This window comes from Lissotriton helveticus, chromosome 5_1 (genome assembly GCF_964261635.1).
Source record: "Lissotriton helveticus chromosome 5_1, aLisHel1.1, whole genome shotgun sequence".
Classification (NCBI taxonomy): Eukaryota; Metazoa; Chordata; class Amphibia; order Caudata; family Salamandridae; genus Lissotriton; species Lissotriton helveticus.
The window spans coordinates 1,746,174,506-1,746,185,337 of NC_136065.1; the positions used below are offsets into that span (position 1 = coordinate 1,746,174,506).

The 10,832-nt window shown below is 45.3% G+C and overlaps 1 protein-coding gene and 1 long non-coding RNA gene across 2 annotated transcripts; one reads left to right on the top strand and one right to left on the bottom strand.

Moving 5' to 3' along the window:
* The first annotated feature begins 1,622 nt into the window (after positions 1–1,622).
* On the top strand, positions 1,623–4,677 carry LOC144755787 (uncharacterized). The gene is made up of 3 exons (XR_013594967.1): positions 1,623–1,689; positions 2,936–3,067; positions 3,774–4,677. It is a non-coding gene; the product is annotated as an uncharacterized LOC144755787 (long non-coding RNA).
* LOC144755786 (zinc finger BED domain-containing protein 4-like) lies at positions 2,157–5,996 on the bottom strand. The gene is made up of 2 exons (XM_078645027.1): positions 4,684–5,996; positions 2,157–2,421 (listed from the first exon to the last, which is right to left on the bottom strand). The coding sequence occupies exon 1, from the start codon at positions 5,982–5,984 to the stop codon at positions 4,689–4,691; it is 1,296 nt and encodes a 431-aa protein (XP_078501153.1). The 5' UTR covers positions 5,985–5,996; the 3' UTR covers positions 2,157–2,421; positions 4,684–4,688.
* Between the last annotated feature and the right edge of the window lie 4,836 nt (positions 5,997–10,832).

Consider the following 10,832-nt stretch of genomic DNA (forward strand, 5'->3'; position numbering starts at 1 on the left):
CCGCCCGCTTGCGTTCCCTTATTTCCGGTTCCGGGTCACAAGTAACGTGTTCGCGTTGTGTTAGACATGTTCGGGAACTCATCTTCTCGTTCGCACTGCCAAAGTGCGTGATCGCGTCAAATATCGCGCGAACTTACCGCGGCGGTCGCGACGGGCAGAGCCATCTTCGATTTCACACTCTGGCTATGGTTTTGGGCCTACTTCAGCATCTCACTCCTATCTCTTCCATCCTGGTCTTTTCCCTCAGTTTTTCTAACTTTCTTTACTTCTTACCTATTTCTGTCTGTGCCTAGGTTTATATTTCTCATTTTATTTTTACTTTTACCACTTTTTTTGCAACTTTTCTCTTGTTTTATATTACTTCCTTCTTTTATCTTTCTTCTTTCTTCCCCTAACCTTTTTGTCTTCAACTTTCCTTCTCCCCTCCACCCAGAACCATGGTGAAGGGTGCCAGCAGAATCGGCGGCTCAAAGGGCAAGGCGGCTGTGCCTAAAAAAACCAGGCTGCCTTGCGGCAGAATGCGCCCGGCAGGAGTGACGCCCCGCCAACTTTTTGGGGAGGAGGAGTTGGCCGCCCTGGTCTTTTTTATCCAACGTCACCTCCCCTTGACTTTGGCAGCAGGCGGCAGGCCCGGCTCCGGATACCAGCACATTGAAGAGCGTCTCCGGCGGTGGGCGAAGGTGCGCCGTGCAGTCTTCCGCTGCTCCGGTATCCGGCGTACCCACCATCAGCTGTCCCACCGCTGGGCCGACATTTTGGACCGGGAGCAGGACCTGTTGGACCTGCTTGGTGTGGAGGTTGTGGGTCTTGGTGAGTGGCTACCCCAAAAATAAAGTGTGTATATATATATATATATATATATATATATATATATATTTATATACATATAGATTATATATATATATATATATATATATACATATATAGATATATAGTTGTCTAAATATTGTTATTGTATCTTTGTAAATATTGGCTGAATAAGTAACGCGATGACTGTTGCCCCTAGTTACATTTGCGATGTATTCCGGTATATCTACTGTCATTGTATGACAGTGTTCTTCTTCTTCACTGGCTCTTGCGTGTTGTTTCAACTTGGCGCTAGCTGTTGCTGTTTATTGATGTGAGATTTTCTTTATTGCTGAGAACTGGAGTTAGTTAATGCTATTAATAGAGTCTTGTCCTTCCTTTGTCCGTCAGTGAAATAGCGGTGGATGGATAATTATTAATTGTACGTTGTTTGCATATTGTAGCATTTTTTTCACGGCCTTCTCTTCTGCATGAATGGAATCCTTTTCTTGCAAAGAATGCTAACGTTACTTTGTTCTTCTTACCTCAGCCAGGGCCGGCTCTAGGGGGCATGTGCAAGCTGTGCAACTGCACAGGGGCACCAAACTTCAGGGGCCACCGCACCAATAGATATCCTTAATGTAATAATACTCTAAGGATGGATACATATTTGCGTTGCGGCCCCTGGCATGGATTTGTTGCCTCCGGCTCTGTTCCACTGTAGCAGTGTGATTTGCAATTATGTCTATGTTTCACATCACTCAATGTATTTATCTATGTTTATTATTTTAATTTTTACATGAACCACAGAATCCAGGGGCAAGCAGAATACAGGGACCGAGTCGGCGGGTGAACCACCAGTTACACAGAGCTCCTCTACTGAGGATCCTGCTGCTGTCCCCAGTAAGTCCAACAGTGCTTGTTTTTTCCTCTGTAATGTGTCTGCAGTGCTTTGTCAATTGACAGCAACCAAGTAGGCATCCAGAATGATGTTTGTCTAGTATTTTTGTAAACGTTAGTATACCACTACTAGTCTTGTGGGTATTCTTCTATCTCCTATGGAGTTATATACATATTACACAACTATGTAACTATGCACACGAAAATTGGATGTTGTTGGTACTGATAGGCAGGTTGGACCTTACTTACACCTCAGTCACAGAACTCTGAGGAACGCACAATTCACTGAACGTCAGCCTATATGGCCTGAGTCATTGGTCTATTGTTCAAATCACACTCCTGAACCCCAATACCAAGATGCCGAATGCTTTTAGGACACAAACCGTTACCTAAGAAACCCCCTTTTGCTCACTCACTCGTGTGAGTCTCTAAGACAACAGACACTGAAAATAAACTTCAGAGTCAAAGTGGTCATTCAAAAGCTTTATTTTGTTAGAAGTAAGTAAGTAACATCAATGTTTTTAAGTGCTTCCGTCCAATACGTTGAAGGGCCCACCAGAAAAAATCCAGAGTTAAAACAGGCATAATAAAGTAATCAACATTTGTACAGCTACTAGTGCACAATAGGGAAATGTGGCAACTATCGGAGACCTCTCACCAACGTATACTGGTCAGATATTCCTCTTTTTTTGTAAGCTATGGAAATGTCCGCTTCGTAGAAGGCAATCTTCTCACCTGCCGAAAAATAATGACAAAAGTGGTGCACGTTAGACAGTATTAAATACATTTATGCCAGTTTTATGCAGCCATGCTAAAAAGAAGTTGTGTAACCTGTAAGCAAACTGTATCCCACAATCCACATAGAAAACTTAAATACGGGCCCTTTTACTTTCCCACCTCTTCAGGTGTATGCATTGAACAATGATGTGTTGCCCCAGAGCGTCTTCTCGTACTGCGCAACAAGCTGCGAGTTAACACATGCGCAAAACTGGATACATTGATGTACAAAGGTTACATAGTTCACTTCCAATTTCCAAGGACTAGAGTAGCAGGACAGATGAGATGAGCTTGGGTACCATACCATAACAATGAATGCTAATAATATGTGTAGTGACTCTGCTGTACTATGCAATGTGGACTCATACTGATTACGTACGTTGGACTTAACTGTTTTGAAGAACTCCATTCTTGGTGAACAAGTACAAAGGGGGCTGTGCATCCATCTAAAAAGGCGTACTTATTTTTATAGGTGCAGAACCCTTACCATCGACCAGTGCCGACGGGGACAGCGGCGCTGCTTCAGCGCTCCCGGCGGGGACAGGAGGAACAGAGGCACCTACACCAGCAGCAGTGGGGGGGGAGCCAACAGCGGCGGGCGATGGTAAGTTACATTCAATAGTGATCTGCATTACTTGGTGGGAGGGGAAAACTTTCTCACTGTACTCTACTGGAAAATATATGTTACCTTTACTTGTCATTAGCATGCTAAGCATTACCACTACAGTAATGCAAGTGCCTGATAGCAGTCGGATGCATGGGTTGTTGTTAAAGCATGTAAAGGGGAAAACACAGCTGCCAGCGTGGTTGGGAGACACACCCAATACCGGTGGTTAGTGGATAGTCTCAGCAGCTGCGGTGTTTTGGGCAAACCCAAAGGCAAGGGAAGGAGGGGACGACTGGGTGCATGGGTCGTTGCTGGTGAAACACAAACCAAATAAGGTTTGTTGCGCGGTATAAAGTATTATAGTCTTTACTAGACATGTGCTACTAGCTGCCCCCTGTTAATTAATGTTACTTTGAGAGTGTTCCCGCCTTCCCGGAACAAAAGGAGATATGTAAAAGACAGGTGTTCGTTCTAATGTGTGTGACCGTTGAAGTACACCCATGCTAATAGGGCAGACATAAAGCCGTGACAAAAAGTCCGAAAAATTAATAGAGGCTGTAGAATGTTCAAGATAGACGCAACACTATTTCTGGTACTCAGCTTGCTTGCTAGTGCTACTGTGCCGCCCACTATGTGTTGAATCAATGTTGTGTTCTTGATTTGCGGGGAGTTTGGATTAACAATTCTGTTTCTTTCTTTATAGTTACTCCTTCCCAAAAACCAACCAGGAAGGAGTTGGCAGTCCGGGCCCGGCAGCGGAAACTGCAGGCAATTGTAGAGGCCTACCGCCGGCTGGTGGATCAGGCCGAGGAGGAGGAGGAGGAGGCGGCGGCAGCAGCTGCTGCCTCTTCCAATGCCCCGGGCCCCAAGCCTGCAGGACTACGTCGCCGTGGTCAGGCAGCCGCCCGCCGCCGCATTGTTACATCTTCGGCGGCCCCCCCACAACAACAACAACAACCACATGCATGCAAGTGTAGGTGCCGTGCTTTCAAAGCAAAGATTCTCCGCCGGGTAGCGAAATTGGAGGAGGAGCGGAAGAAGCAGGAGGACGGTCTAGAGGAGCGTGTCAAAATACTGGTGGACAAACACCTGAAAGCCCGCCGGCTTTGAAATGGACCCTGTTTTTTGCCCCTTTTTTAATCCTTTTGTTGGTGGGTGGGATGTGGGAGTTGGGGTGTACATTTGGGTTGAAATTTGGTTGGGGTTAGGGGAGGGTAGGGAGGGACAGCTCTGGGTCAGGGGGTTACATTTGTTATATATTTTATTTTTCTATTATCATTATTAAAATATAAAAATAAAACAAAGATATTATTTTCACAAGAAAACATTTGAAGTTCATTTGTGTTTGTTGGGGGGGTGGAGGGGGGACTGTTTCACCAAATAATGTACGTTGTGCAACATGAACATGCACTACGAACGATAAATTAAGTACTGACTGCACCTGTAGTAGTAGGGTCACAAGTGCATAAATAATTTATATTATTAAATAACATGGGAAAATTGCCCATCACGTGAGTCTGAAGTTACTACTAGCATACTTTAATTCCATGCACATTTGCTCAGAGTCGGCTAAACAATCCTATGCAATGCATTGCATCATTCCTTTAACATACCTGTCCTAGTTGTCAGGGAAGAGGAGCTCGTCCTCAAACTCTGTGCGTTCAGACAGAAGTAGGTCATGTAACCCAGTAGTGAGGACGTCTTCTTCACACTCGCTTTCTTCATCCGGCGGTGATTCACGTACTTGATAGTCTGGTGGTATGAAGCGTTGATTCATTTTTATCATTGTCAGCCGCTCCACGCTTTTGGGGGAGAGACTAGTCCTTTTCGATGTGACAATGGCACCAGCAGCACTGAAAACCCGCTCAGAGGAGACACTGGCTACAGGACAAGCCAGATACTTTATCGCCAGCCTGCTCAGCACTGGCCACTGTCTCCTTCTTTCATACCAATAGACCAATGGGCTTTGCTCCATGAACACCTCTGTTGTGTCATCCAGATAGGCCTGAACCATCCGCTCAATGTTCATTGGTGCTCGGCTTTGCTGGTCCTCTTTTCCCTTTGCAACAGCAACGGACTTACCCATCCCTTTCTGTATAAAAAAAGCAGTTATGCTTTTGGTTGGGTCTGCTGAATCAGATCGTGTAGGTGCTGCTTTTGGTACTGTTGGTGCCTGCTGGAAAGCAGACGCACTGCTCTCACGCTGTGAAGAACTTGCGTCAGGAGTACTTGGACTGGCCTGGGCTGGCAGTGGCAGGCCTTTAAGTAACAGCCGTTCAGTTTCTAACTCATTAGCTTCCGCAGCTATGGAAGTTTTGTACTTGTCAACATCCTCATCTGAAAATAGAATTACTTCGTTACTGCTGACAAATAATTTGTACCGTGGATCCAAGATTGTTGCAGTTATGTAATGTTCACCTGACACAATATTGTTGAGCCTTACATTTTCACACAAGCGGTTGACTAAGCCCTTGGCTAAGGTATATGCATCAACTTTTTGTTCGTCACCTTCGTATGTTTCACAGACCTCCTTCACCTGTTGCTCAAGCATGTACAACAATGGGATGGCTTGGCCCATAGTACAGTCCTCCCTGCTAACTGCACGTGTGAAGACCTCAAAGGGTTGTAGCATCTCTGTGATGCATTTAATGAGGTCCCACTGCCACATCTCAATGGTCAGGGCTTTAAGATTAACAGTAGGATCCCCTAATCTTCTTGACATGACATAAGCATTCAGTGGGATGTACTGCTCAAAGAGACGCTCAAGCATGAAATAAGTTGAGTTCCAACGTGTTGGGACCTCCTGTATCAGTGCTTTGACTGGCAACCTATGCTCTTGCTGAATGACCCGTAGCAGCTTCCGTCCTTTGAAAGAATGGTTAAAGTGCGTGCATATTCTTCTGCAGATGGCCATTATGTTGCTGACTTTGGCTTTATTTTTCAGAAAGTCTTGCACGACTAAGTTTATGCAGTGTGCCAAACAGGGTACCCTGAAATAATGTCCTTCTCTCATTGCCTTCACTACATTACTGCCATTGTCGGTGGAAACAAAACCAATCTTAAGGCCTCTTGGTTTCAGCCATTCAAAGACCTTGTCATTAAAGTCAGACAAAATGTTTTCAGCAGTATGACTTTTGTCCATACCAAACATGGCTATAGTTGCATGTCTGCGCGTATCATTAAAAATTCCAGCAACGTCACGGAGGCCTGAAGTTAACTTGTCTTTAACACCTGCAAAAGAGATCCAGTGTGCGGTGATGCACATGAAATCTGTAGCATCGCAACTGCTCCACATGTCTGTTGTCAGGTGGATACAATGGACAACACTCTGTTGTAAGGCTTTCCCAATCAATTCCAGCACATCGTGGTGTAGTGCTGGAACAGCCACTCGGGCAAAATAGTAGCGACTGGGAACGTTCCATTTTGGGCAGAGGGTTGCCACTAATTCCAGAAATCCAACAGCCTCAACAAATGAAAATGGGAGAAGGTCCAGTGCTAACATTTTCGCAAGTTTGGCATTGTATAAACGTGCTACTGGGTGGTTCCGCTCGTACTTTCCCTCCTGCCCTAACATGCTAGGAATGGTAAGCTGCTTTGCATGTCTTTGAGTTGTGCTAGACGGACCACCTTGCATCGCAGACTTTGCACTCCTTGGTGTTTCCAGCTGACTCTGGTGCCACTGAGAAGTTGCAGATGCGGAGGATGTGGTCTTTACCACTCCAGTGCTGGCGACAGGGGTCGATTGTGTACCACTCCTAGATAGAAGGTCATCGTCTCCCTCTTCTTCTACCTCCTGATCAACCATGAGTGGACCTTGTACCACTGTATCCCCACCAACACGAGTGCTAACATTTTTTAAGCTTGCAAGGTGGTTCTCCCACCTGATCACGTGTGTTTTTTTCAAATGGGTCGTTTGGCCTCCAGTCCCATAGTTTGTACCAAGCTTACCACGACTAACATTGGCATGACAAATGGTGCATACAGCAATGTTCTCCTGAACTGGGTGAACCGTAAAGAAGTCCCACACTGGGGAGGTAAACTTTTGTCTCCTGCCATAGGAAGAGGAGGACCCACTGCCAATGCCGGATGGACTGGAGGATTGTGGAATTTGACTATGGGACAGCTCAGTCCTAGTACTGCCACTACCTCCTTCTGTTGAAGTGGCGCTTCTGCTGGATGTCGGATGCTGCCGGGCCTTCGCTGTTGAAAAAATTGGAGCTGGTGTTACTGTGGGTGTTGAGTGTGTAGGAGTTATGCGTGGTACCTGCTCATCAGTCATTGCAGCATTTCTGGATAGGGTGAAAATGTTTGTCTCTACATCCTCTGCACCAGGAATAACGCTTGTGATGATGACAGTGTCAGACCCGTCTTTATCACCAGCAGTATCCTGCTCACCTACATCGACCTCCATAAGTTCAAGCCTGCCTGGAAACTTCCTTTTTCCTAGCATGGTCTTCTTGGGATGTCTCTCCTTTGAATGCGCAGATAGTTGTGGCTGCCAATCCGTATCAAGGTCATCGGAAGGGATGCTTTGCGAAGAACTCGATGCACTAACCCTCCTTTCCCTTGGTGAATTCGAAGGAAATAGATCACCTACAGAAGTGGCTTCCTCTTCTTCTTGCTCGGAAGGAGGCTCTACTTCCTGAACTGCCCCGACTTCGGGAGGAACAACTACTACTATTTGGTGCGGAGATGGTGGTTGTTGTTCTTGAGGAAGTACTATTGCGGGCTGGGGTTTTTCAACAACAACTGTTGCGGCGGTGGTTGTGGTTGTTGAACATCTACTGCTGGCGGTGGTTGTTGAGCACTTCCATCTTGCGTGGATTGTGTACTACTTTGAGACAGCGATAAGTTTAGTTCTGGCTCAGTATCACTGCTCGCAAGCAGAATGCTGGCTACCTCTTCGACCCTCATCATGTGCTTGGCCCTGGGATGCTGGCTTGCCCCCACTAATGCAGATGTGCTGGTCCCAGCTTGCACCCCAGACCCCGCTGCTGCAGGCGTACCTTTTGGGGTGCCAAAAAAGGTTTTGGGGTCCATACCAGACTTAAGTGACACTTCCTTCTGCTGTTCCTTCTTCGCAGCAACTTTCTTTGTGGTGGAGGACCTGGTAGCTTTCTTAGGGCCCATCTTCTTCTGATGTCAGTCAGCTCACAGCAGCACAAATTGCAGAGATGTCTGGTCAGATGAGTCACACACCACACGTGGCGTCCAACTGAAGGACGTCCGTCTGGCGGTAGAACGAGCGATGGATGAAAAAACAACCAGCACCTCCTCAGTCTTTTTTGTGCACCTACAAGTAAAGAAGGCAGAACAACATCAGTCAAACAAGCAGTAAGGCAACATGAACAATTGAAAGACACACAGGTCAATGTATAAAAGACAAAACAGAAGACTAATAATACCAGTCCAGCAGCACCACAGCTCAAAGGCCACATGAAGTCCAGAAAGAACCAATAAAGTGAAGCAGGCCTATAGATACCAATATGGACAGAAAAACGAGGATGCCTGCTGCACATGACAGGTTAATGTGCAAGGAATAAATAGCCCATGGCTAAGACAGAGGTTGTAAACATAACACCGCAAAAACACATACAAAGAAACCCCTGCCCAGGCTCCCAAAACAACAACCAAATGACAAATTCTGTTTTTTTGGGTGCACAAGAAAGACCTGCAACATTTTTGAGAAACTTTTATGCAACTCGGGACATATTGTCCGCGAGAATGCTAAATCGGCATGTTCGGCAGCGCGAACGGAATAAAAAGTCGTGTTCGCGTTCCCGAGCAAGTACATTGAGTGCGCGAACACGACAACAAATGTAAGTTCACGTGCTCACATGGTGCGAAGTTACCAAAACTACCCAAGCTGTATTCCTAGGGTTACCTAATGGCAGAAATTGACAGAGTATTTAAAGTTTAAACACACCCAAAACCAGAAATACCCCACACATAAAAATAAGATTTTCTATATCAATCCAAGCCATCCATGATTTTCACATTTAAGGGTACACCACAAAAACAGTTGATTAACTTTCATGACCCTATGAGTAGTACCTATGGCCTACTGCCAGAGTAGGCCACAAGGTTGGAGGCCTATGCCTATGGCAAAAGCACAAAGGAAGGACACACAAAATGGCCGCCGACATAGGGCCTGGCCACCAACAACAACATGGCAAAATATATCACAAAGGAAGCATACACAAAATGGCCGCCACCACATGGCCTGGCCACCAACAACAACATGGCAAAATCACAAAGGATGTAGATACAAAATGGCCTCCACCACATGGCCTGGCCACCAACAACAACATGGCAAAATATATCACAAAGGAAGCATACACAAAATGGCCGCCACCACATGGCCTGGCCACCAACAACAACATGGCAAAATCACAAAGGATGTATATACAAAATGGCCTCCACCACATGGCCTGGCCACCAACAACAACATGGCAAAATAAATCACAAAGGAAGCATACACAAAAAGATCACCACCATAGGGCCTGGCCACCAACAACAACATGGACAACTTTACAAAATGGCCTCCACCACATGGCCTGGCCACCAACAACAACATGGCAAAATAAATCACAAAGGAAGCATACACAAAATGGCCGCCACCACATGGCCTGGCCACCAACAACAACATGACAAGAAAGAGAAGACAGACAATAATGCCTATGGCAAAGGGACAATGCTTTGCTTCAGAAAATGGACACACCACACCACCGCCCAAATTGGTCACCCCACCCCAAAAAAAAAAAAAAAATAACAGAGGAGAGAAAATGGAAGTGCTCCAAAAAGAGAAAAGTACTACCAAAATGAGAACATAACATAAATGAGGAATTTTTAGGTGCACAAGAAAGACCTGCAACATTTTTGAGAAACTTTTATGCAACTCGGGACATATTGTCCGCGAGAATGCTAAATCGGCATGTTCGGCAGCGCGAACGGAATAAAAAGTCGTGTTCGCGTTCCCGAGCAAGTACATTGAGTGCGCGAACACGACAAAAAATGTAAGTTCACGTGCTCACATGGTGCGAAGTTACCAAAACTACCCAAGCTGTATTCCTAGGGTTACCTAATGGCAGAAATTGACAGAGTATTTAAAGTTTAAACACACCCAAAACCAGAAATACCCCACACATAAAAATAAGATTTTCTATATCAATCCAAGCCATCCATGTTTTTCACATTAAGGGTACACCACAAAAACAGTTGATTAACTTTCATGACCCTATGAGTAGTACCTATGGCCTACTGCCAGAGTAGGCCACAAGGTTGGAGGCCTATGGCAAGAGCAAAGTGGCTGGAAACATTAAATGGCCGCCAACACATGGCCAGGCCAACCACAGAAAGTTAATAAAATGAACTCATGCATGCCTACACACTAACTACATGGGGTACTAGCTACTAGGGTCACATATTGGCTTAAAAATTAGAAACATTTTAAATTCCACAAAATGCAATGTTAGAAAAAATTTACAATTTGGGACCTCATGAAAGTACAGGCCTCCATCAATAATTTAATTCCAGGATTGAATACTGTTGTTAAAAAAAAATCAAATCAAACAAGCACAAGTCTACATCACTCATACATTACACAAACTTACTTGAAAAAGAGAATTCCAATTCAAAAAGTCCTCATTAAATCCAAGGTAAATCAGTAATGCAGCCAACACAGACAGAAAGTGATCCTTCCAGCTCAAAATCCAAAGGAAAGTGAGCACCACATGGACAAAGCACTGGGAGGAGCCTGGTG

What these genes read in the sequence shown, in the direction of transcription:
- LOC144755786 (XM_078645027.1), bottom strand. Translation starts at nt 5,984, where the DNA reads ATGGCCATCTGCAGAAGAATATGCACGCACTTTAACCATTCTTTCAAA.